The sequence below is a fragment of the Equus quagga genome, chromosome 7 (assembly GCF_021613505.1).
Source record: "Equus quagga isolate Etosha38 chromosome 7, UCLA_HA_Equagga_1.0, whole genome shotgun sequence".
Classification (NCBI taxonomy): domain Eukaryota; kingdom Metazoa; phylum Chordata; class Mammalia; order Perissodactyla; family Equidae; genus Equus; species Equus quagga.
Genome location: NC_060273.1, coordinates 86,086,090 through 86,113,569, shown reverse-complemented (window position 1 = coordinate 86,113,569; position 27,480 = coordinate 86,086,090). Strand labels below are relative to the sequence as shown.

General features: G+C 39.0%; 2 protein-coding genes across 2 annotated transcripts in view; one reads left to right on the top strand and one right to left on the bottom strand.

The window, feature by feature from the left end:
* Positions 1-4,228: 4,228 nt before the first annotated feature.
* On the bottom strand, positions 4,229-8,188 carry HINT1 (histidine triad nucleotide binding protein 1). Its single transcript, XM_046665208.1, has 3 exons — positions 7,957-8,188; positions 5,721-5,825; positions 4,229-4,553 (listed from the first exon to the last, which is right to left on the bottom strand). The coding sequence occupies exons 1-3, from the start codon at positions 8,065-8,067 to the stop codon at positions 4,389-4,391; spliced, it is 381 nt and encodes a 126-aa protein (XP_046521164.1). The 5' UTR covers positions 8,068-8,188; the 3' UTR covers positions 4,229-4,388.
* A 4,479-nt stretch (positions 8,189-12,667) lies between these two features.
* Positions 12,668-27,480, top strand: part of LYRM7 (LYR motif containing 7) — a 30,694-nt gene continuing 15,881 nt past the window's right edge. Inside the window, exons 1-4 of the mRNA XM_046665456.1 lie at positions 12,668-12,766; positions 15,795-15,867; positions 16,998-17,068; positions 21,729-21,810. Of these exons, the coding sequence (XP_046521412.1) occupies positions 12,749-12,766; positions 15,795-15,867; positions 16,998-17,068; positions 21,729-21,810 (244 nt within the window). The 5' untranslated portion in view covers positions 12,668-12,748. The remainder of the gene's footprint in view (positions 12,767-15,794; positions 15,868-16,997; positions 17,069-21,728; positions 21,811-27,480) is intronic.

Here is a 27,480-nt window from a genome sequence, read left to right as displayed (position 1 = left end):
CTCCACTGCCCTTGTTTCTTTGTGTCATTAGTTTCAAATTCAAAATCCCAGATAAGTGCATCTGATTGGCAGAGCCTAAGTCAAGGGCCTACATCCCAGCTGGCAGAGGAGCCTGAGTACTAGATGTCTGTTCATTTTCACTTCTCTTTTGGAAGGCAAGGAATCTCTCAAATAGGAAGGAGGCTCAAATGCTGGACATCAATAATTGTAAGTGTCCATTATACACATAATTCTCTGAGAAAATGCCACAGGATGTAATAGATGTAAACAAGGTTGTTCATTTTTTAGCAATACTATACTTAATACGTACAGCACAGTGCCTGTCTCATAGCAGGCACTAAATAAATAGCAATTGCTATTAATACTATCATAAAACTATCATAATTACTATCATAACCATGGTCATAATTATTACAAAATGTCAACCAACAGGGATTGATGAATAAGGATTAAATGAAATAAAATTCTCAGGTACACTGTAGAGACTAATGACAAAGAGGCCTAGCTGGCCCCTCCTAATGCCATGACACTATGTAAGACCCCCTAGAAACTAGGTATAACACCAGCAATGGAAGGGGGAAACTTTAAATTGACTAATATTAAGAATCTTCCACCATGATGGATCAGAGACTCAAAACAGAAAATAAGCTGTTACAGAAAATCAAAAAGAGGTGTATTTCTTGCATACTTGAGTTATAGGTGGATATTTGTACCCGCTATACCTTTTTTCAGGTACACTGTACTGGTCAAGCAAAGTACCTGTAGTGACCGCTTCAGGAAAGCCTCAGAGGACCTGCCACACCCACTATCCCTTTCTATATGAGTCTATGAGTTCTTTACCCACTGGCTACCCTGGATACCAGATTGCCTCACCACAGTGAAAGCTGATCAGCCATTAATAGGCTATTCTGCAGCCTACGAGGTCATCTGACCCCAGGTTTGCACCTTAGGAGTCGTCTTCTCTTAGAAAGTATGAACTCAAGTCACACAGAGATACAGAAGCAATTAGTCTTAATGGCAGGAGGAGAGAAAGAAAGTAGCTAAGTCAACATCATGTTGGTGGGGTAGATTGTTTAATGGCTATATCTTCCTCCCATCCTAGTATGCACGTCCCTTTGCAAGGTGACTTTTCTGGATCTCCCATGCATAAGTGAACTCTGTTTTTCCAAATCCTTAAATCAAGCTGGACTTTTAACTTGATTCTACCAACAGGATATAGTGGAAGTGACGTTATTTGAGCTCTGAAGCCTAGGCCTCAAGGGGATTTGCAGCTTCTGTTTTGCCCTCTTGAAATTCTGCCTTGAGAACATTATGCTGTGAAGCAGCTTGGGGTGAAAGACAACATGGAAAGAGGCCAAGCCATCCCAGTTGTCTCAGCTGAATCCATTCCAACTACCCTACATGAGGGAGCCCAGGTGAGATAAGCAAAACTGCCCGACCAACACACAAAATGATGAGAAATAATAAATTCTAATTATTTTAAATAATTGTTTATTACCATGTGACTGCCACGTAAGCTGATCTAGCCTACAGAAGAATAAGGGGCCAGCCATACAGAGGAGAATCAAAAGACCCCAGGTGACTGCCAGTACCAACTGTGAGACATCTGAGTGCAATCATCTTGGCCCTTCCAACCTTCAACAGAACACAGCAACACAACTAAGCTCAGGCAAAAGCAGCAGAAAAACCAGCCAGTCAGTCCCCGGAATCTTGACAAATAATAAATCCCTGACTCCTCTCTTTGTCTTACCCCCATATTTTACACATTGGCAAATCCTGCCAACTTTACCTTCAGAATACATGATGAATCTGATCACTTCTCCTCAGCTCCATCACTATCATACTGGTCCAAGATACCACCATCTCTTGCATGGATTATAAAATGGTCTCCTAACAGGTCTTTTTGGAGTGACTAAGATATTCTATACTTGATTGTGGTGATGGATACATGACTATATACATTTGTCAAAACTCATCAAGCTGTACACTTTTTAAATTCTGTATTTAAATTTTAACTCAATAATCTTGACTTTTAAAAAACTAATATGAAGCTGTCCAAGCTTTCAGGTCATTTTCAAACAAAGTACAATGAATCCACGTCAAACCAACTGCACTTTTTCTAAGACAAGTGCAAAATAATCTTCAGTATGAAACAAAAACAAAGTTCACAGACACAACCAGCAACCAGCAAGTCAACTTAGTGGTTGTCTACCTGATTTATTAGCACTGGTTTGACAAAATCAGTGGGAAAGACAATATGCCCAAAGAAAACAGACACAACCCTCTTATACATAATACAAACGCTTCTCTCATTTTATATTCTTTTTAAGTGACACAAATTCCTCCAAAACTCCTCCCCAGACCTTCCCACATTTAAAAAAAAAAGTCATAAAAGTGCAAGGAGGGGCTGGCCCCATGGCCGAGTGGTTAGGTTCACGAGCTCCGCTGCAGGCTGCCCAGTGTTTCGTCGGTTCAAATCCTGGGCACGGACATGGCACTGCTCATCGAACCATGCTGAGGCGGCGTCCCACATGCCACAACTAGAAGGACCCACAACTAAGAATATACAACTGTGCACCAGGGGGCTTTGGGGAGAAAAAGGAAAAAAATAAAATCTTTAAAAAGAAAAAGTGCAAGGAGAAAAAGAATAATTTTTAAAAACCCTCTTGGCATGGGAAAGGCTTTTAAAATTTGAAATAAAAAATTAATACATTAACTATACAAATATTTTAAATGCCATAAACAAAGTAAAAAAAATGACAATTGGAAAAAAATTATTTCTAAGACATAAACAGCCAATTTCCCTAGTCCCCTCCAAAAATATTTAAAAATCAGTAACAAAATAAAAAATTTAGAAGAATAACAATTTTTAATTGAATGTGTCAAATCCTACTAAAATGATCTTTTTAGAGATTAAAAATGGAAGGACCCCTTGGGGATGTAATATACAGCATGGTAACACAGTAATACTTTTGCATATTTGAAAGTTGCTAAGAGAGTAAATCTTTTTTTGTTTTGTTTTGTTTTCAGTGAGGAAGAATGGCCCTGAGCTAACATCTGGGCCGATCTTCCTCTATTTTGTTATGTGGGATGCCACTACAGCATGGCTTGATGAGCAGAGTGCAGGTCCACACCTGGGATCCAAACCCACAAACCCCAGGCTGCCAAAGCAAAGTGTGCGAAATTAACCTTTATGCCACCAGGCTGGCCTCTCAGAGAGCAAATCTTAAAAGGCCTTATGACAAAAAAATTTTTCTAACTATGTATGGTGATAGATGTTAACTAGACTTGTGGTGATCATTTTGCAATATGTACAAATATCAAATCATTATGTTGTATACCTGAAACTAACACAATGTTATATGTCAATTATACCTCAATTAAATAAAATTTATATTAACCCCCCACCACCACCACCAAATAGAAGGAACCCATAAGCACAAAGAGAATGAGAGGAGACAAAAGCAGACAAGAAGTATCAAATAAATTTTGGAAGCTGGAAAATGCTTACACGAAGGAAAGCAAAGAGGCAAAACTAGTTGCCCTTCACAAACCTAGAAAGGCTAGGGTACATGGCAAGACTAAAAACAGAGAGTTTGGTTGTCAGTCTATAGAAGAACAAAGACTCTGAGCTTCCCTCCCCAACTCCACATGGCCAGACTCATTCACAACTTAAATATTTTGCTAATGTGCACATACACATTCAAAACAGTGAGTTTTCAATTTGGAAAGTTAATTCTAAGTAATGTTTTCAAGTCTTCATAATAAATATTCAGACAAAGTTTACATCACAAGGAAATACCAATGTATAGCTTCACAGGGTAAACAGTGATTCTGTGACAAACCTATTTTCATCCCTTCCAACTACCCCAACAGTCCAGGGGAAACATGTGGGCTGGACAAAAGGCATTGTTTCTATACTCAAAACTGTCATTTTCTGGATCAATCATATCACATACTCTTTTATGCTAGAAAATGAGAGAATTAGATTAGAAAATCTTCTCCTGCACTAATATTTTACCCTAAAAGGATATTTCAAAGCTAAAGCTAAATTTATGAAATCTTACAATTTGTCTTCAAAGACCAGTCCCACCATTATAACAACGTAGATATGTTGAGTCCTCCTTCAGGAGAAAAAACAAGAAACCCCCCAAATTAAGAACTCTATCTTTATCCATTCCAACAAATATATTTATTAAAATAATAAATCACATACAGAATTCAGAGAGACTGTAAACCATGCAACAGCATCTTTTATTGTGTATGGGTTTTTTAAATTATTTCTCAATCTCTCCATACACAGGCAAAAATAAGGATACCGTTTAACATATTGGAACTTGCAAATTTGATCACTGACTAGACAAGGGAAAATTATCCCTAAAACATGCTTAACCAGGAGGCCAATTCATCTGCCGACCTCCAAGAACATGGAGATGAACATGATAGACAGACTGTCCCCCATCTGAACCTTCATTCACCACCATTCGGTAACCTTTCTTCAGGCCCAGATCAGCAGCACATTTCTTGCCAACAATCATTAAATGTCCAAGAAGCTAGAAGAGAAAAAAACGTTTCTTAAGAACAGGCAATTTACAACTTCTTGCAAACCACCAAGTTGAAATACTAAATTAAAAAACTGCCAAGTTGAAACATACTCCTTTGGGCAATTATCTGGAAACCCTTTTAATCCTAATACAACATAATTTACAATTAAAAACTCATTAAGATTAGGTATTTATTCCTTATTAATTTCAATAAACAAATTAGAGATATATATCTACTGCTCAATTAAAACAATTTTAAAATCATACTCCAAGAGATTTAAATTTTCTTAATAAAGCAAAATATCTTGCTTTCTTGTTAGAAGAGAGGATATCAATTAGGATAGGTTTGGTTACACTGTGGTAAAAACCATCCCAAAATCTGGTTTACAACAAAAATACATTTCTTGTGCTTACTACACATTCATCATAAGTTGACCAGGCTCTATATTCTAAATCTTTTTCACTTTGAAACCCAGGCTGATGGAGCAGTTTCTATATGATCACAGTGGCAGAGGGAAGAGAGAACACGCTAAAACAGTTGCTAGCTCTTGAAGTTCCTACTCAAAAGACATATACCACTTCTGTTTGCATTCCTTGGCCAAATCAAGTCATACGACCAGGCCTGACATCAATGAGGCCGGAAGTATAATGCACCCCTAAAGAAGAATAGTATTTATGAACAATTATACAATCTACTACAAAGAGCATTAGGAAAAACTTTAATTGAGGTCTATACCTCCTGGCAAAACCAAATACTTATTCTTCTTTCCTTTAACAGCATTAATAGAAGAAGAGTCATTGAACCCTCTTTTGTATGACATACTATTTCTTTGTTGAGGATAATGAGTCTCACCAACTAATCCTTGCTTGGAACACTTTTTGCTTAAGAATTTGTGGCGATGGATGTTAACTAGACTTATTGTGGTGATGATTTTGTAATATAAAAATGTATCAAATCACTATGTTGTACAGCTAAAACTAATATGTTATATATCAATTGTGTCCAATTTAAAACTCCAGCCATTTATATATTGCATTGAAGCATTAAGGATTTTCTGGTTTTCCTCAGTAGTGAATGCCCTTAGCAAAATGAAAATGTGACATCTCTTTAAGGTCAAAATTTAGTCTCCCAATTTAAAAAGAAAGAAAATAAATTATGTTAGTACATTTACTTACACTTTCATCATCATCTTCTGCTACAGAAATCTGGGATATATGTTTCTTGGGTATCACCAGAAAATGTGTTGGCGCTTGAGGGGAAATGTCATGGAAAGCAAGGCACTAGGGAAAAGGGGGAAAAAAAATCAAAGTTTTAGTACTACATCATCTTGTGGGCTTACCATTCTTTTGTACTAACCCTATGGGAGACACTGCAGTAGATGCTAGGAAATCAGAAGTGCACACAATACATGCGATCCCCTGATCCCTTTCATAAAATTTACAGTCTAATGGGAAGACTGACTTTAAACAAATAAAGGTATAATTAACCAAAGATTCTATGTTAGAAAAGAAAAAGGTGAAAGAAATGATTATCACAGAAAAACATGATTTAGATTGCACGGTCAGGAAAAACCCACTCTAAGGGAGTGGCATTTACACTGAGATCCAAAGGATAAGTAGAAATAAGGCATGCTAATCCTTGTCTACCTTTCCAGTCGGATCTCATGCAACTCTTCACGCTCAAGTCACACTGTCCTTCATCTCTCTCCACCCTCAGGGCTTTTTCAATTGCTGTTTCCTCTACCACAAAGATCGTCTCCCCTCCAACTTTTGTCTAACTTAAACTGCTATTCATTCCTCAGCTCTCAGCATAGGTATCATTTCCAGAGGAAATCTCTGATTCCCCTAGCCACCGTTCCTGGGTCAGGAGCCCAGGCTGCACCATTTCCTGGGTTTTTCTTTTACTGCAGTGATTGGTTTTGTAATCATGCAATTTGTCTGATATTTGACTAATTCCTTTTTCTTCCCACTTTACTCAACTATTTAAGAAATATACCTACTCTCCTTTGTAGAAACGAAGAGGCTAAGTAGCATTTAGACAAATTACATGAATGTTTTTGTGTCTCTTGCTCTCTCCTGGGGGTGGAGGCTGCTTAACAGACGCTGGTGTCAAGATGGCGGTGTGTGCGGCCTCTGAACTCACCTCCTCCCGGGGACACAGCAAAGTGACAACCACTCTTGGAACAAGGACCCCTGAGGGAAGCTGCTTAATAGAACCTCTCTCTGCTTATCTAGCTCAGGAGTAATTCTATTCGGTTCCCCATGCAAAACGCTGTATCATTCAGATGACTTATGCTGTTACACTGTCAGACTTAAGTTGTTCAAAAGTCAGTGTTTCAACAATCATTTACAAAAAGCAACTGAAAGTATTTAAAGAGAAATGCACATTTTCTAAAACAGAACAATTTCCCTAACTAGTGATAAAGATATTTAAATAAAATTCACTTCAAGGAATCTATAATCAAATCTTAGATAACGTTTTGAATCGAAGAACGCTACTAGTAGCGCTAAATGTTTCTCTTTTATTCCATATTTCTTAACGTTAATTTAACAAGTTTACAAAACTTTTTCTAATTCAACCAACCTCCTGCCCAGCTTTGCTTGAGATCCACACACGTATATACAACTGCCCGCTAAAGGCTTTACACTAAGTCACTTCAACTCGGCCTTTCTAGAACAGACTCGCACCTACAATAACATCAACAAAAATTACATTCTTAGTCATAAAATGGCTTCCTGTCAAATATAAATAGAATCACTTTTCCTCGGAGAGGCCCACTTCTACCTCGCGAGTATGCAGCCCGAGAGCGGAGGCGGGGGTGGGGGGGAGGTCGGGGAGGACGTGGTCTGCGAGAAGATGCGGGTCGAGGTGTGAACCCGGCGGGCCAGCGCGTCTGCGCGCCCCCCGCAGCCCGTGCGCCCCGACCCCCAGCGCCGCGCCGCGCGGAGAGGCGCCGGGCCAGGCCGGCCGTGCGCGGGAGATTGCGGAGATTGGGCCCGAGTCAAGGCGCGATCGGGTTTCTCCCTGTCAGGCAGAGCGCTGGCGAGATTGTGGGATTCCTGACACAGGCGAGGTCCGAGGCAGCGGGGAAGCCGGCGGGCGCCCACGCCGAGAACCCGGCGCGCCCCCCACGCGGGTCAAACCCCGCAGTGCGGGCCCCGCGTGTGCCCGGTGGCCTGGCCCGCGCCCGGGGCTGATAACGCGTAACCGGAGCGCCGGCACGCGCCGGCAGGCCGCCTCGGAGCCGCCGCGGCCCTGCCCGCTGGCTGGGGGCCCGCGGCAGAGGCCGCGTGGGGCGGTCCGGTCAGTTCCCTTCCCCGCAGCGCCGCCCTGCCCTTCCATGCCCTCGTGGGAGACCCCCGTGTCCACGGGCGGCCGCCGTGCCTCAGCCCACGGGCGCCTGGTGCCTACCTGGTCATCCTCAAAAATGATTTTGGCTGGGATTTCCTTGCGAATGATCTTCCCGAAGATCGTGTCCCCACCAGGCCGAGCGGCCTGAGCCTTGGCGATCTCATCTGCCATCTCGGCCTCCCTCCCGCGCGGCCGCACGGGGAGAAGCTCGAGAGGAGGGAGGAGCCGCGGGAGCAGGCGAAGGGCGGCAGCGCAGGCTTGGGACCCCGGCTCTCGCCGCGCTGGTCCAGCGCGTGCGCACTGACGTGGCGCGGTGCGGCGGGCGTGCCAGGGCCCTGGGCAAATGGCCAGGCAAAACGTGGTGGAATAAAGGTTCCTGAGCCTGGGCCCCGGAAGGCCGTACGGAGGTGGTTTTTCTTTCTTCCTTTCTTGTGTCTCAGGGAGTGGAGTTAGTGGTATAAGACCTTCTTCACTTGCCTTATGGACGCTTGTAGGAAAATTGGATACTGTAACTGAAAAGATTTGATAATCCAAGCAGTGCTGGCCATGTTTGCTGACTGAAACACCGTAACGCTTCATTTTTCAGCCACATAAGGTCTTGGCCCACCAAATAAGCGCTCCTTGCATCCATTTTTTTCTCCCTCTAGCAGTGGTTCTCACCCTTGACTGCACGTTAAAATCACTTTGGGAGCTTTAAAAAAATCCCTTTGAACCTGGCCACATGCCAGATCAGTTAAATCAGACTCTGTGAGTGAGACCCAGGGATCAGTAGTTTGTAAATCAGCCTAGACGTATCTGCAAAGAATTTTTCCTAGCAGTAATCAACATAATGTAGGATGCCTCAAAGGCACAAAACCTTCCTTAACCTCACATATCCCTCCATGTCTTTGCTCCTTTTTAAGAGAATTTTCTATCTATTGTGTCCACTTTCTCATGTTTCTTTTTTCAAACCATTTTCCTCTTGTCAAGGTCACTAAGGACCTCCACTTAAAAAATCCTCTAGGCAGGGGCTGGCCCCGTGGCCGAGTGGTTAAGTCTGTGCGCTCCGCTGCAGGCGGCCCAGTGTTTCGTTGGTTCGAATCCTGGGCACGGACATGGCACTGCTCATCAAACCACGCTGAGGCAGCATCCCACATGCTACAAATAGAAGGACCCACAACGAAGAATATACAACTATGTACTGGGGGGCTTTGGGGAGAAAAAGGAAAAAAAAAATCTTTAAAAAAAAAAAATCCTCTAGGCAGTTCCAGTTCTCATCATTCTAGACCTCTTGGCATCATTTGCCACTGTTGACCGTTGCCTCTTTTCAGCAGTGGTCTTCGCTCTCCTACTTCTCTGGATGCTATTTCTCCTTCCTAGTGAGCCTCCTGCTCCAGACCTCTCAATGGGTTCCGTTCCTGGCCCTCTTCTCTAGGTAACAGTTATTCTCCAAATGTCTTTATTAAAAAAAATTAATTATATCTCCCAGACTCCCCTATGTGATCATACTTCACCAATTTGCCGTGGTGAAATTATTGATAGTGGTCCTCTTTAATCTCAAAAGTGTCCCATTTGGTACTTCTGCTGTCAAAGATTTTACTGGGACAATTGGTGAAATCTAAGTAATGGCTTTAGAGTAGATAATAGTTTTGAAAATCATGTTAACTTCCTCACATAACCACAGCAAAATTATCAAAATTAGTTGATCCTGGGTGGGGCCCTATAATTTAGGTTTCTATGGCAGTTGCTGCTGGCCCTGGAACCATACTTTGAGAACCACTCATGTAAAAGAATGTCTTTTGTAGGGAAAAAAAAAAACTCACCGAAGTATTTAGGAGTATGGAGGTATCATGTCTGCAACTCATTCTCAAACAGTGAAAAGATACAAAAAAATATGTCCACATATAGATAAGTAAAGTGATAGAAAAGATTAAAGCAATTGTAGTAAAGTGTTAACATTTGGGGAATCTGAGTGAAAGGCATATGCAAACTCTATTATTCTTGCAGCTTTTCTGTAAGATTGAAATTGTCAAAATAAAAATTAAAAAAGAAAAAAATATGTATTGGCTTGGATAATAAATAATACAGTCACCTTTCAGTAAGTCTGATGCTTTATTATGTACAGAGCAATGACTCTCCAGTATTTATCTCCTGACCTACGTCTCACCTTAATTCCAGATTGATCTATGGTACATATCACTGCGTACTCACCATCTCCATTTGGATGTCTACCAGGTACTTCAAATTTATTTTTACTCCCTCCACAACAAACAAAAAACCTCCTCCTGCAGCATCCTAATTCTACTATAATACCATTGACCCAATTGCTCAAGCCAAAAGCCTTGAAATCATCCTTAATTCTTCTCTGTGTACTTTCAACACATATCATGAATCTAATCACTTCTCACATCCTTTAATCCAAGTCACTGTCATATCTTGCCTGGAGTACTTCAAGAGCCTCACAGTTGGCCTCTCTGCTTCCACTATAGTCAGTTTGCCATATAGCACCCGAAATGATTTTTATAAAATATAAATAATGATGTTACTCTCCTGCTGGTAAGGCATTTCATCACAGAATTAAATCCAAAATCCTTACCTTGGTTTTAGGGCTCTTATGTGATCAGGCCCATGGATGCTGCTTCTACTTCATTTCCTTTCATTTCAACCTTCTTGACAAGCTTCACCCAAGCTGGGTGTGGTAGACAGAAGATGCCCACGTCCTAATCCCTGGAACCCGTGAATATGTTACTTTACATGGTGAAGAGGATTTGCAGATGTGATTAAGGATGTTGAGGCAGAGAGAGTCCTGGATTATCCGGGAAGGCCCATTATAATCACAGGGGCCCTTATAATTGAAAGCAGACAGGGGCATGAGAGTCAGAAAAGGAGACATGATGATGGAAGTAGGAGTGAGAGGCAAAGATTCAAGATGCTCTACTGTTGGCTTTGATGATGGAAGGGCCCACAAGCAGATGACATTCTCGATCTCAGAAGTCTAAACTGAGTTTCACTGGGCCAAAATCAAGGTGTCAGCAGGGCTGCATTCCTTCCAGAGGCTCTAGGGGGAAACGGTTCCCTTGCCTTCTCCAGCTTCTAGAGGCTACCTGCATTCCTTGGCTTGTGGTCCATTCCTCCATCTTCAAAGCCAACCGCAGAGCATCTTCAAACCTCTCCCTGACTCTGCTTCCCTCTTCTACGTACAAGGATCCTTGTGATTACATTGGGCCCACTAGACAATCCAGGATAACCTTCCCATCTCAAAATCCTTAGTTTAATCACATCTGCAAAGTCCTTTTTGTCAAATAAGGTAACATATTCCGAAGTTCCTAGGGTTAAACAGGAACATCTTTTGGAGGCTATCATTCTGCCTACCACAAAACTCCATGAACTTACATGATGAACATGCTGGAATTTCCTGTTCATTTCTGAGTTCCGCACTTTGAGATGCCAATAAATCAGGACATATTTCCAGAATAATCACCCATTTATGGAACAGCCAAAGGAACCGTACAGATTTATCTAAGAGAAGAGAAGCTTCAGGACTAAACTGATTTTGACACTATGAGAACTGTATTTTCAATACTGGCAAGTGAGGGGTTTTGACTAACTGAATACAGGACCCTACTTAACTAGAAATTATTACAATAAATTACAAATTTTCAGGAAATTGGGATATGATTCTAAACTGGAAATGAAAATAAGCATCCTTTACTCTTTCATTAGCAATCAGAAGGCAGTACAATGCAATGTCACAAGATAATCTAATTTATTGTTTCCTGGATACAAGTACCTAGTATATTTAGTTTAACTGTTTATGTTAAACACTCTTTTGCAAATCTAATACATTTTAATTTAAAAAATAAAGTCAACTATTATCTTTCTAATCTCATGATGACGTGCAATATTCTTTAAAATGACATAAATCACAGACAATGAAAAAGGTCTTGGAGATTCATTGACTTTCATTCCTAATAAAAAGTCAATTTTTTTTTCACCTAAAAGTTAACCTGAAAGGCTGTGCGGGTAGGGAAGACAAACAATGATTATGTAATGGGAACAAGGTCGAAATTTTTCGTTAATACTTGCAAGGTCGTAAGTTAAAATGTACTTAAATAAATGGTTTATGATTGTCTATGATCGTGATGCTGCTAACAAACTATCCATTTCCCACCTCTTGACCAGCAAAGCCAAGGAGTAGGATAAGTTGAGTAGGCAAGATGTGGAGGGTAAGAGTAGGCTTTTTGGTTAGGCTTAGGGATTTGTATCCCAGACCTCCATTTACTAGACGTGTAGTCTCAAGAAAGTAACTCAACCTCACCTTCCGGGGGAATTAAATGAGAGAATGTATGAATAGCACTTTTCGGAGTCAGTGTTCCAGTCAGCGCCCGCTGTGGTTGTTAGGCTTGGCTCATATTTATGCAGTTTTGCAAGGAGACAGTCGCAACTTGGAAACGTTAAAATAAGGGTTCTTTAATAGACAACCTCAACACCAAACAGAAGGTAACGACATATAGCTGCCGAAGCCATCCATTAAATATCAATCCACTATCCGCCACCACAGCTTGCGTCAGAAAACACCGGAAGTGACTCTGCCCCTAACTAACATGGCGTCCAGGAGATTTCCGTTCTCCTCTCCGGTAATTGGACGCGGCGGCTTCTCGCGGGTTTACTAGATGGCTCCGTCTTAGCAAACTCCTCTCCGGTGTCCCTCCTCGAAAGGCGGGGCTACGACGGATACCTGCTTGGTGATTGGTTGTGGCGCGTTACGATCATGGCTCTAGGGAGTTAGACGGTCCAAGCCAGGTGGTGATTGGTTGCCGAGAGGCGGGGCAGCTTGACCGCCGGAGAGGTAGACGCAGTGGCGAGGAGAGCGATGGGTCAGGCGGCCAAGGTGACAGGGCCCACGGACGGGTTGGTTCCGATGCGGGTGGGGAGGGTAAGGGTGTGGCCTTAGCAAGGTTGTCTAAAGTCTTTGTAGCTGAGGTTCAGGACCGTCCACGAAGGATGTAGCCGTTCCCCCTGAGGAGCCCGGCGACCAACCCCGAAGGGCGGTCGATGGTTTGTGCAGGTGCGGAGGAGGGAGGGAGGCACCAGTGGCTCCTACTTCTTAGTCAACCAGTGTACCGAGCGTTTATCCAAGATGTAAGCCCGCCACTTGAGTTCTGCCCCCGTTCCATCTCCCCACGGAGTATTTGTCTGAGGGACCCATTTCACATCCGTGGGATGTGTACGAGACGCTTAAGGCAGTCCTGCGCTGCAACCCTCCCATGAGGGGAAAGGTTTAGTCCAATAACCCGAAGGTACACAGAAGTCTAGGAACCAAGGAAATCGAGTCGCGGCAAAATCACTTACCAAAAGTAACATTTAGCGGCACAGAGCAGAGGACCGTGAGACCTGATGCTCCAAAAGAGCTGGGTAGTGATGGCCCCGCCCCCGTCACATCCCTGCGGACCTGTTCTCAGATTCATTTCTCGTCAAACTGATGCACATTCCTGGCTGGCGCACAGTTCTCAGGGACCAGTTGTCCGTAACCTTAGATATCATCAGCATGGCCGGCTAGGACTTGTTCCTGTGGTTGGCTGAAACAGAGACATGGGAAGGGGAAAATGGCCTGCTACAGTATAGTGAGGAAAATCAATGCTTATGGTTGGTCGATAATAGGGAGCCACCAAGCGGTTCCTCATGTACACCAGGCAGTACTAACTGAACTTGGTGTTCTCAGTGTATTTTAATGTATGTCACACCACCAGTAGAAACAGAAATGTAAAGGGTTGTTCATTCAAAAAATGTATTGAGTGTCCATAATAGCTATTAGTAATACCTATCAGGCAGCAGTGTATTTTGTGAGCATAGGACTGGGATTTGACCTATCTGGAGGGATACAAAAAAAAATCTCTCATAGAAGTGTAAATTGAGACCTGAATGATTAGAAATTAGCAAGGAGAAGAGAGAAAAGAGTAGTTCAGAAAGAGGGAGTAGCGTATGGAACATCCTTAAAGTGAGAAGTTGCTGGGAAAACTTGAATACAAATGAAATTAAATAGAATTCATTTCAAAAACACTTTGGCAAGGCCTACCATGTGTGGTATGTGTGGAGGGGGTGGTGACCAAGAAGCCTTTGAGGAAGTATGGGACAACAGCAAGTTAGCATTTAGTGAACATACAATGTAGAAAGTGCCTAGTGCTGTGGGTGTACTCAGGAGGAGCATATAACCCAGACTTAGAAGAGATAGGTAAGTAGTGACTATCTAAAGTGAAACTTGGTACAGAAATTATACCATGTACCCTTGAAATTAGCCCATTGTTCAAGAAAGTTGAGACAAAAGGCTAAGTAACTTGTCCAAGCTTACAAGAAGTGGCAATGTCAGGTTCAAACTGATCTGACTGTAAAGAATCCACTTCCTATATATACTGCCTCAGTTTGTCCAATTAATGTAAGTAAATGAGGAAGAGAAGACAATCTGCGACCTAGCTCTCTGCTTTTTAATAAAAGTTTATTGACTCCAAAGTGATACTAGCTGCAATAGCTCCAAGGAAGTAATGATGACATTTGCTTTTTCTTAAAGTGGTTCTTAAATTGGGGATGCTGGTTGTTCCATCTGTTTTCTCTATTCTCTCTTTGTTGAAGATCATATTAATGTAACTGTTGGGCCATTTAGACTATTCTCTTAATTTTCTTCTCTTTTCTCCCCTCAATTTCTATCTCTGAATTTTTATTCTACTTTCCAGGCAACTTTTTGCAACTTAATCTTTGCTATTGCTCATTTAATATCCAAGAGCTTTTAGGAGTTTTCTGAATGTTCCTTTTTTAATTTATTATAACTTCCTTTTGTTGTTATTCCATGTTTGCAATAACTTATGTTTCTGAAGGAGCTCTTTGTGGTCATTCGGTTTTTGTTTTGTTTTTACATTTTCTGCTACCTGTTTCCTGTTTCTGATTTGGTGCCTGCCTTTGATGTTATAGTTTTTTTTTAACATATGTAAAATACTTGAAACAGTGCTTAGCACACAGGATATACTCAGTATGTTAAATATTGTTATCTGATGGATGGACTGGAAGAAAGGAGGGAATGGTGGCAGAGTGACAAATCTTTGTAAGTGATCTGAGCAAGAGATGGGGAGGGTCTGAACTTAAATAGTTTCAGGGAATGGTGAATGTATAGAAGATTAGAGAGACATTCCTAAAGTTTCTACATGAGAAGTAAGGTAGATATAAAGAATGACCTAGAGGTTTCTGGCTTGAGATATTTGGCATCTTCTATAACTGAAATTGAGAAGACAGGAGAAAGAGCATTATTGAGGGAACAGCATTGAGTACCATTTTGGACTTGAGCAATGTGAGGTGGCCTTGGCCTGTCACTAAAGCATGTTCACAATCTGTCTTCTACCAAAATAGCAGGCTCTTTTCTGTTTTTTTAACACAGTCATAGAATATTCATAAGTCTCAGCGTTCCACTTCTCTTTTGAGAAATCACAATTAAACTTGCCTAAATTATCTGAAACATCTTCCTTCAGTTCTCTCTTAAGATGTAAGAGATGTAAGTTCATGAGCTTATGAATATGTGTATATGACTTTAAGAGCAGATGAAGGCCTCAATATGTTAAGAAAAGTGAGAACAAATACATACCAGATTGGTAAAGTTGATTACCTTAGCAGAGTGGTTTTTGGCAGGGGGATTATTAACTTTTTAACCATCTTTGTATTGTTTTGTTTCAAAGAACTTTGTATTATTCTTGTAAATAAAGCTAATTTTTTTAAACTTAAATAATCAAGGGAAAGTTATTTTGGCAAACCCTAGTTTTCACCAGCTATTTTGAAAAATAGTCTAAGTAACAGAAAGGAAATACTGTTTAATCTTTGTAATTATGTAAAATGTGAAATTTTTTCTTTTGAGGTCTGAATTCTGAGTTTCTCTACAGGTTTTACAGCTCTTTAAAACATTGCACAGGACCAGACAACAAGTTTTTAAAAATGATGCCAGAGCATTAGAAGGTAAGGTTATTTTTTTCCCCTGTGGAGCAAGTCCATTCTTGAGATGAGTGCTGGTATATCCAAGAGACCCTGTATGGTCAAGACCCATCTTGAGGAATGACCTTCATTATCTCTCCCCTTAATGTCATAATGTAAAGGTGAGTTTATATTACACTTTTTTGAGGTGTATCTGCTTAAAGAAAAATTTTAGATCAAGTCTTCATAAAGAATCAGAAGAAAAAAAGGATCAGAATTTCACTGTGCTGCATTGCTTGCCTTATGTTCAAGCCATTAAACTCATTTCTCTATTATATGATCAAATTTTCACAGTCTCAATGGCCAGATACAGTAGTTCCCTCTTGTCCGTAATATTTAAATTGCCTGCCATTCTGAGTAGCGTGGTGAAATCTCACACCTTTCTGCTTGCTTTAAATGTTTTTAAGTGAAATAATTATAAGAACAGCTAACATTGCATATTTACTAGGTACTTTACATGGATTGTTACGTTAAATGCTCACAGCAACACAGTAAGGCAGTTTGTCAGTTAGTTTAGACTAAATTATGGTGCTGTGATGATGCCAAAGTCTCAATGGTGTAGTGAACAAAAGTTTTATTTTTCACTCACTCTACATATCAACCAAGGCACTCAAAATTATACTTATATCTCCTCTTTGCTACCATATCTTTATTTTAATTGTGTGTGTGTATGGTTTAACATGTTTATATGTATTGAGTTTTGCCATTTTTAAAAAGAGAATTTTAATTTAAATCCTGAGATTTATAGAAACAATATTAAATTAGATTGATTAGAATCCAATAGCTAGAAGTACGCAAATGAAATTGGAAGTAAAAAGCAGGAGCAAAAATATTAGAGCACTGAAGATTTATATTAGGTGTAACTACAAATTTGCCTGTCAAAAACTTTCCAAGAGACTTTTTTATTAAATTTATTTTTTATACTTTATTTATATATATTTTTTATACTATTTTTTTTATACTATACTTTTATTTTTATACTTTGTCTTACATGGAGCAAAACTGTTTCCTCTACTAGAGAAATTGTCATTCAAAATGAAGAACATGTAAATTGTTGGGACAGGAATTATAAATTAGAAAAGCAAATAACTGTATGTGTATTTTTCTCTTTCTAGCAGCCAGAATAAAGATAAATGAAGAATTCAAAAGCAATAAAAGTGAAACTTCTCCTAAGAAAATAGAAGAGGTACAGTAATTGAGTTTTTCAGTTATCATAAAACTTATAAATTTTCTCAGCAACTAGAGGAAATGATGAAAATAGAGGGGTTATATGAAATAAAAACCAATACTTGATAGTTAAAACCATCACAACTGTAGATAACCATCACTTGTTTGGTATGGCTTACCTCCTCAGGGTCATCTGCCTACACCCATAAAACAGCAGGTTGCCTGGTAGAAAGAACATGGATGTAGCCATGGTCAAAGCAAGAGCAACCCAAAAACCCACAGAAATTCTAACTTCACCTAAGGCAAGCGACTGAAACTAAGGAGAATGAGTGTTATAGTAACTCAGAACTACAGAGGGAACTCCTACTCATTTAGCTTAACTAGATAGATAGTTTTTTTTTCAATTTCTATCTTGGCAGTGGAAGTTAACCAGCCAGAGTTTAGGAACTATGATTGCTTTGCCTTCTGTATTTGCATTTTAGTCACTTGCTCTAGGTGAAGACAGTCTACTAACACTAGTCTGTGAGCTCCCTAGTGTTCTTAATGTTCATTAATGTACTTTTTTTTTTTTTTGAGGAAGATCAGCCCTGAGCTAACATCTGCTGCCAATCCTCCTCCTTTTTTTTTTTTTTTAAAGATTTTATTTTTTTCCTTTTTCTCCCCAAAGCCCCCTGGTACATAGTTGTATATTCTTCGTTGTGGGTCCTTCTAGTTGTGGTATGTGGGACGCTGCCTCAGCGTGGTTTGGTGAGCAGTGCCATGTCCGCGCCCAGGATTCGAAGCAACAAAACACTGGGCCACCTGCAGCGGAGCGCGCGAACTTAACCACTCGGCCACGGGGCCAGCCCCCCCAATCCTCCTCTTTTTGCTGCAGAAGAGTGGCCCTCAGCTAACATCCCTGCCCATCTTCCTCTACTTTTTTATATGTGGGACGCCTACCACAGTATGGCTTGCCAAGCAGTGCCATGTCCGCACCCGGGATCTGAACTGGCGAACCCTGGGCTGCCAAATTAGAACGTGTGCACTTAACCACTGCGCCACCAGGCCGGTCCCCATTAATATACTTTTAATGTTCATTAAAAAAAATGCACAATGATTCTTTTGCTGTATAAAATCATATCACATATACGCATTGTCTCTGTCTTGAGCTTCCTAAGTGTTCCTATATCTGGCTTTGTATAAACGTAGACAAAGGATCCTTAGGAAGAAAATGAAAAATGGAAAATTATTTGAAAGGGTAGTTATGGTTCTAAGAATTGGTTTGGTAAAGAGGAAAGTACAGATTAGAGAAATTCTTCAATGGTTAATAAAATTTCCACATGTTAAAAAAAATTGATAAAGATGCATTTATATTTAGTAAAGAAAAATGCTATTTTTGAAATAGTAAATATCTGTAATGAATAAAGCTGATGAGACAAAATGACATAGCCTAAGTATTTATGTCCCTACAATATAAGGAAAGCATATGATAGGGCAAATAGGAACTGAATTTTTATTCATGGGAGAAGTGAAGATGACATTATGATCAAGTCATGACTTGAAGAGAAGTTAAAAGTTATATTTGGAAGTTGGTACTATTTGCTATTCAGTAGACTGGTTAATAACAATATGGTAATTACTTTTAAATTTTGAAATCATGCTTTAAAAACTTTTAAATTGAGGTCTGTTTATATCAACTAAACTGGGAAAATAAACTATAATCTCCCAAATTCATTGTACTTGTAGAGCACTGATTTAACATTAAGCAATCTAGAAATTAGATGTTTATTATATACAAATGTATATTTTGTACTTTCTGTAACTCTGTGTATATTAAATATTCAGGAGTTTTTAGATAATTGCATTGTCACGTATTAGAGGGTTTATGAAATCTTGGCACCAAAAGGAATCTTAAGCATCCTCTAGACCAGCAATTTTCAAACTTTTTGGTCTCAAGACCCTTTTACCTTCTTAAAAATTGAGGACCCCGAAAAGTGCTGTTTATGTTTGAATGTCTATAAATATTTACCATATTAGAAATTAAAACAAATTTTTTAAATATATATTGATTAAATCATTTTAAAATAATAATAAGCCCATTATGTGTTAACAAACACAACATTTATGAAAAATATATTTTCGAAAGAATTTAGTGAGAAGAGTGGCATTGTTTTACATTTTTGCAAATCTTTTTAATGTCTGGCTTAATAGAAGTCAGCTAAATTCTCATAATCTGCTTCCTCATTCAATCTGGCGCAATGTTTTCTAGGTTGAAGTATATGAAGAAAATTCAGCCTCACACAGATAGGGGTATCGCCTTTTCAAATAATTGTGAATATTCTTTGATACTACACCTCAACAAGTGGTAGATTTCCTTAAAGTTTAGTTGTAATGTGTAATTCAGTTATCTGTTAGACCATGAATATAATGTGTGTGTGTATATATATATATATGTATGTATGTATGTATGTATCTACATATATATTTTTTTTTGGTTCCGAGGTTCATACAGACCCCGTCTGCTCATCCCTTCTGATCTCCCCTATTCTTTGTTCCTCATCTAGCCTTGTTTTCAGCCTTAAATCTGGGACTTGACTCAGTTTATACACCTCTAATGAGTGAGGAGGCTCATTTTTTTTCCTTTCTCTACTCTGCTAAGGCTGTCTCTACCCTTCTCAGGTCTGTCAGGAACTGAGGCTTTGCTCTTCCACAGTCTTTTCCATATCAATTAATAGCAGCTTCCTCCTTTTGAATGCTCAGACCAAAAACCTTGATGCTCTCTTTCTTGATTGCTTTCCTTTTCTCACACTTACATCCAGTCTGCCAGTAAATCATATTGGCTTCACCTTCAAAATATATCCAGAATTTGACCACTTCTCATCCTCCCCATTGTTATCTCCTGGTTCAAGCCATCATATCTCAATGGATTGTTACAACAGCCTCCCACTGGGTCTCCCTGCTTCCTACCTGACTGCAGCCTATTCTCAATAATTTTAAAGGCAGAGTGAGCCTTTAAAAAAAGGCATATCCCATCACTGCTCTATTCACAACTCCCATGGCTTATCATCCCATTCAAAGTAAAATCGAAAGTCCTTGCCATGACCTATGAGACTCTATTGTCTGACTCCTGTTAACTTCCCACCTCAACTCACCACATCCCTCTCACTCTTCCAATCTTTGCCTTCTTTGAGGGTGCTTGAATTTACCAAGAACTTTCCTGTCTCAGGGCCGTTGTGCTGTTGCTTCTTCGTAGGATATTCTTCCACATGCCCTCAAGTCTTCATTTATTCAGCCAATAGATTGTAATTTATCCTTCCCTTTGAATGGATCTTTTACCCATGCATGATTTTATAACATCGTGCACTGATGATTTGGAAAATACAGGTTCATCAAGTAATGCAGATCTTACAAATGTTGATATAGTTCAATATGTAATATTTTAAAGTTATATATATTAATATCAATATCATCTCATCAGAAAAATCTTTAAGTATTGGGAAGCTGTCAGGCTTACAGCAGCAGATACAATTTCTGCAGAATTTCAGTTTTTGCTTGAAAACTTGAGTTTTATCATTGTCAGCAGATGCTGTCAGTTGTTTTCTTGAAGTGACAGACTCACTTCACTCATTTCCAAGAAAATGTCTGCCACATACCCAAGACTGAATAGTCATAGTTTATCTGTCAGTGATTCATTCAAGTAAAAATGGTATTCCATGGAGAAAGATCTACTTCTGCTCACAACTCAAACAATAGGCTCTAGTATTATGAAAATAATTTTGACTTCATGGGTGCTGTGAAGAGGTCTCAAGGTCCCTCAGGAATCCACAGGTTTGAGAATCGCTCTTCTAGTCCAGTTTTCATCTTGCATATGATGAGTTCTGAAACTTAGAGAGACTAAGTTATTAACCCCAAGGCCATGCTCTTAATGACAGAGACAGAGTTGGAATCCAAGTACTCTGGTTCCTAATCCATTACTCTTTCTAGTGTTCAGAACATCCAATAATATAAAAGAAAGATTCAACCCTCCTCTGCCAAAAAAACTGTAGATTTGAGGGCTGGCTTAGTAGCGTAGTGGTTAAGTTCGGCATGCTCCACTTCGGGGGCCCAGAGTTTGCAGGTTCAGATCCTGGGTGTGGACCTGCACTGCTCATCAAGCCATGCTGTGGCGGTGACCCACATACAAAATAGGGGAGGATGGGCACAGATGTTAGCTCAGGACCATTCTTCCTCAAGAAAAGAGGACGATTGGGGGCTGTCCCCATGGGTGTAATAGTTAAGTTCAACACGATCTGCTTCTGCAGCGTGGGTTCAGATCCCAGGCACGGACCTACCACTCATCAAGCCATGCTGTGGTGGCCACCCACATACAAAATTAGAGGAAGATTGGCACAGATGTTAGCTTGGGCCAATCTTCCTCACCAAAAAATAAACAAAACTGTGGATTTTAAACACATTGTAAAATATATATTACAAAAAAATCTAAATCTGTTTTGGAACAAAATATGGAGTGGATGGATAAAGTTAAAAGTATATGGGTGTCTTGAGCTTTCTGTATACTTGGGATGGTTACAAAAAGTTAAAGACAGTATTATCTAAAAAGAAATTGTAGCAAACCTATAGTTTTCAAAAACAGTACATTTGTATGAACCATTGAAAAAACACCCAAAGGATTTATTCTGTTTGTTTGGTTTTCTTAACAGCTAATAAAAATAGGTTCCGATGTTGAATTGTTGCTTAGAACATCTGTTATACAAGGTATCCACACAGACCACAATACACTGAGTAAGTAAAATTAAAGAAAAATGTTTTCTGACTGCAGTGTGTTTTAAAAATTGAACAATTACAGTGCTTTTAATGCTGAGTGGTAAAACAGCTTGATTTTGCCAGACAATGTGGTATATCTTGCATACATTTGCAAGGCTACCATTTAAAAATGCTGAATTATGAAACTTCGTTTTACCAGATTTTTTTTTCTTTTTTAATTTATTTTTTCTTTTTAATCTTAACCACTGGTTATATTACCAAAATACAGGTACAAAGACAGTATGACTATTTTTGTTGTATTTATTTGGCATTCCTAATTATTCTAGTTCATTTATAACCTGCCTAGACTCAGTCTGTTTCCTTTCCTTTTATTCTATGATTAGAGTTATTTTAATTCAGAAGAATTGGGATTATAGGAAATAGAAATGTAGTTGAGCATCCTCCATAATACCTCCAGACTCCTGGTGAGGCTTCAGCAGAATCGCATTTCACATTATATTTTGTTTTAATTTCCTGAAGTATATTTGGAGGTAACAACAACGAAAAAAAGATGGTATTCAAAACTTTTGAAAGGTATCTTTATCTTTAAGGTAAACTAGTGAAGTGCACAAACAGAAAAGTGCACAATTTGTAACTACAGTCCAGTGAATTTTCACAAAGTGAAATATCCACGTAGCCAACATCCATATCAAGTTATATCATATGACTAGTATCCCAAAGCCCCCTCATATTCCTCTCAGTCACCCCCTTCCCACAAACGTAACCACTATCCTGACTTTTAACATTATAGATTTTTAACTTAGTATAATAAAGTGTTTGAACTTTATATAAATTGAATTATATAGGATTACTATTTTGTCTGGCTTCTTTCAACATTTTATTTGTGAGATTTATCTATATTGTTGTGTATAGCAATATTTCTATGAATATTATTTTACTATACCACAGTTTATCCATTCTACTATTATTCATTTGTATTGTTCCTAATTTTGGATGATAATGAATAATGATTCTATGAACATTCTTGTATGTACCTGTTGGTTTAAAATAGATATACATGTATACACACACACAAATAAATATACATATAAAATGCATTTTCTTAGGTGTATGTATATCTAGCAGTGAAATTTCTGGGTCATAGAGTTTGTGTTTATTCAGATTTAGTAGATGCTGCTAACCAGTTTTCCAAAGTGGTGAGACTAATTTTACACTTCCAGCAGTGGCGTCTGAGAGCTCCAGTTGCTTTACATCCTCACCAACGCTTGGTACTGTGCATCTCTTAGGCTTTCTGATGGTTGTGTAACGGTATCACGTTGTGATTTTAATTTGCATTTCTCTGGTAACTAGTGAAGTATTAGCACTTTTTCAGTTGTTTAATGGCCACTTGGATATTCTCTTTTATGAAGTCGCTGTTCAAGTCTTTGACCATTTTCTAAGAGGTTATCTGCCTTTTTATTATTGATTTGAACTAAATTTTTTTATGTTCTGAATACAGATCCTTTGCTGAATATTTGCATTACAACAACCTTCTGCTTTGTGGCTTTCTTTTTTGTTCTGGTAATGTTATCTTTTGATGAGAAGTTTTTAATTTTAATGTAGACCAGTTTACCCATTTTTTCCTTTATGGTTAGTACTTTTGAATTCTGTGTAAGAAATCTTTGCCTATCTCAAGCAAAATCATGACGAGATCTCCTATGCTTTCTTCCAATAGCCTTATTGTTTGATCTTTTCCTTTGGTTGTTTATATCAACTAGAGTTGATTTTTGTATATGATGTGAGATAGAGGTCAAGATTTCTTTTTTTTTTTTTTTATTAATGTTATGATAGATTACAACCTTGTGAGATTTCAGTTGTACATTTTTGTTAGTCATGTTGTGGGTACACCACTTCCCCCTCTGTGCCCTCCCCCCAACCCCCCTTTTCCCTGGTAACCACCGATCAGATCTCCTTATCAATATACTAATTTCCACCTATGAGTGGAGTCATATAGAGTTCGTCTTTCTCTGACTGGCTTATTTCGCTTAACATAATACCCTCGAGGTCCATCCACGTTGTTGTGAATGGGCCAATTTTGTCTTTTTTTAATGGCTGAGTAGTATTCCATTGTGTATATATACCACATCTTCTTTATCCAATCATCAGTTTCTGGGCATGTAGGCTGGTTCCACGTCTTGGCTATTGTAAATAATGCTGCGATGAACATAGGGGTGCAACGGACTCTTGAGATATCTGATATCAGGTTCTTAGGATAGATACCCAGTAATGGGATGGCTGGGTCATAGGGTATTTCTATTTTTAACTTTTTGAGAAATCTCCATACTGTTTTCCATAGTGGCTGTACCAGTTTGCATTCCCACCAACAGTGTATGAGGGTTCCTTTTTCTCCACAACCTCTCCAACATTTGTCGCTCTTGGTTTTGGATGTTTTTGCCAATCTAACGGGTGTAAGGTGATATCTTAGTGTAGTTTTGATTTGCATTTCCCTGATGATTAGCGATGATGAACATCTTTTCATGTGTCTATTGGCCATATTCATATCTTCTTTTGAGAAATGTCTGTTCATGTCCTCTGCCCATTTTTTGATCGGGTGGTTTGTTTTTTTGTTGTTAAGCCGTGTGAGTTCTTTGTATATTATGGAGATTAACCCTTTGTCAGATAAGTGGCTTGTAAATATTTTTTCCCAATTAGTGAGCTGTTTTTTTGTTTCAATCCTGTTTTCCCTTGCCTTGAAGAAGCTCTTTAGTCTGATGAAGTCCCATTTGTTTATTCTTTCTATTGTTTCCCTCAACTGAGGAGTTACAGTGTCCGAAAAGATTCTTTTGAAACTGATGTCAAAGAGTGTACTGCCTATATTCTCTTCCAAAAGACTTATTGTCTCAGGCCTAATCTTTAGGTCTTTGATCCATTTTGAGTTTATTTTGGTGTGTGGTGAAAAAGACTGGTCAATTTTCAGTCTTTTGCATGTGGCTGTCCAGTTTTCCCAGCACCATTTGTTGAAGAGACTTTCTTTTCTCCATTGTAGGCCCTCTGCTCCTTTGTCGAAGATTAGCTGTCCATAGATGTGTGGTTTTATCTCTGGGCTTTCAATTCTGTTCCATTGATCTGTGGACCTGTTTTTGTACCAGTACCATGCTGTTTTGATCACTGTAGCTTTGTAGTATGTTTTGAAATCGGGGATTGTGATTCCGCCGGCTTTGTTTTTCTTGCTCAGGATTGCGTTAGCAATTCGCGGTCTTTTGCTGCCCCATATGAATTTTAGGATTGTTTGTTCAATTTCTGTGAAGAATGTTCTTGGGATTCTGATTGGGATAGCATTGAATCTGTAGATTGCTTTAGGTAGTATGGACATTTTAACTATGTTTATTCTTCCAATCCATGTGCAAGGAATGTCTTTCCATCTCTTTATGTCATTGTCAATTTCTTTCAAGAAAGTCTTGTAGTTTTCATTGTATAGATCCTTCACTTCCTTGGTTAAGTTTATCCCAAGGTATTTTATTCTTTTCGTTGCGATTGTGAATAGGATTGAGTTCTTGAGTTCTTTTTCTGTTAGTTCATTGTTAGTGTATAGAAATGCTACTGATTTATGCACATTAATTTTATACCCTGCTACTTTGCTGTAGTTGTTGATTATTTCTAATAGTTTTTCTGTGGATTCTTTGGGGTTTTCTATATATAAGATCATGTCGTCTGCAAACAACGAGAGTTTTACTTCTTTGTTACCTATTTGGATTCCTTTTATTTCTTTTTCCTGCCGAATTGCTCTGGCCAGCACCTCCAGTACTATGTTGAATAGGAGTGGTGAAAGTGGGCACCCTTGTCGTGTTCCTGTCCTCAGAGGGATGGCTTTCAGTTTTTGTCCATTGAGTATGATGTTGGCTGTGGGTCTATCATATATGGCCTTTATTATGTTGAGGTACTTTCCTTCTATACCTGTTTTACTGAGGGTTTGTATCATAAATGGGTGTTGGATCTTGTCGAATGCTTTCTCTGCATCTATTGAGATGATCATGTGGTTTTTGTTTTTCATTTTGTTAATGTAGTGTATCATGTTGATTGACTTGCGGATGTTGAACCATCCCTGTGTCCCTGGTATAAATCCCACTTGATCATGGTGTATAATCTTTTTGATGTATTGCTGTAATCGGTTTGCCAAAATTTTGTTGAGGATTTTTGCATCTATGTTCATCAGTGATATCGGCCTGTAGTTCTCCTTCTTTGTGTTGTCCCTGTCAGGTTTGGGGATCAGAGTGATGTTGGCTTCATAGAATGTGTTAGGGAGTTCTCCATCTTTCTCAATTTTCTGGAACAGTTTGAGGAGAATAGGTATTAAGTCTTCTTTGAATGTTTGGTAGAATTCTCCAGAGAAGCCGTCTGGTCCTGGACTCTTATTTTTGGGGAGGTTTTTGATTACCGTTTCTATTTCCTTACTTGTGATTGGCCTATTCAGATTCTCCATTTCTTCCTGATTCAGTTTGGGGAGACTGTAGGAGTCTAGGAATTTGTCCATTTCTTCCAGGTTGTTCAATTTGTTGGCATATAGTTTTTCATAGTATTCTCTTATGATCTCTTGTATTTCATTGGTATCTGTTGTGATTTCTCCTCTGTCATTCCTAATTTTGTTAATTTGCGCTTTCTCTCTTCTTTTCTTGGTGAGTCTGGCTAGGGGTTTGTCAATTTTGTTAATTCTTTCGAAGAACCAACTCTTTGTTTCATTGATCCTTTCTATTGTCTTTTTTGTTTCAATATCGTTTATTTCTGCTCTTATTTTTATTATTTCCTTCCTTCTACTGACTCTGGGCTTTGTTTGTTCTTCTTTTTCTAGTTCTGTTAGGTGTCGTTTGAGGTTGCTTATGTGAGCTTTTTCTTGTTTAGTGAGGTGAGCCTGTATTGCGATGAATTTCCCTCTTAGGACTGCTTTTGCTGCATCCCAAATGATTTGGTATGTCGTGTTCTCATTTTCATTAGTCTCCAGATAAAATTTGATTTCTTCTTTAATTTCTTCAGTGATCCATTGTTTGTTGAGAAGCGTGTTGTTTAATCTCCACATTTTTGCACCTTTCTCTGCTTTTTTCTTGTAGTTGATTTCTAGTTTAATAGCATTATGATCAGAAAAGATGCTTGATATTATTTCAACTCTCTTGTATTTATTGATGTTTGCTTTGGTTCCCAAAATATGGTCAATCCTTGAGAATGTTCCATGTGCACTTGAGAAGAATGTGTATCCTGCTGTTTTTGGATGAAGAGTTCTATATATATCTATTAAGTCCATCTGGTCTAATTTTTCATTTAATTCTATTATTTCCTTGTTGATTTTCTGTCTGGATGTTCTGTCCATTGGTGTTAATGGTGTGTTGAGGTCCCCTACTATTATTTTATTGTTGTTGATGTCTTCTTTTAGTTCTATTAAGAGTTGCTTTACAAATTTTGGTGCTCCTGTGTTGGGTGCGTATATATTTATAAGTGTTATGTCTTCTTGGTGGAGAGTCCCTTTTATCATTATATACTGTCCCTCTTTATCTTTCTTTATCTGTTTTGCTTTGAAATCTACCTTGTCTGATATTAGTATAGCGACACCTGCTTTCTTTTGTTCATTATTAGCTTGGAGTATTGTTCTCCATCCCTTCACTCTGAGTCTGTGTTTGTCTTTGGGGCTGAGGTGTGTTTCCTGGAGGCAGCATATTGTTG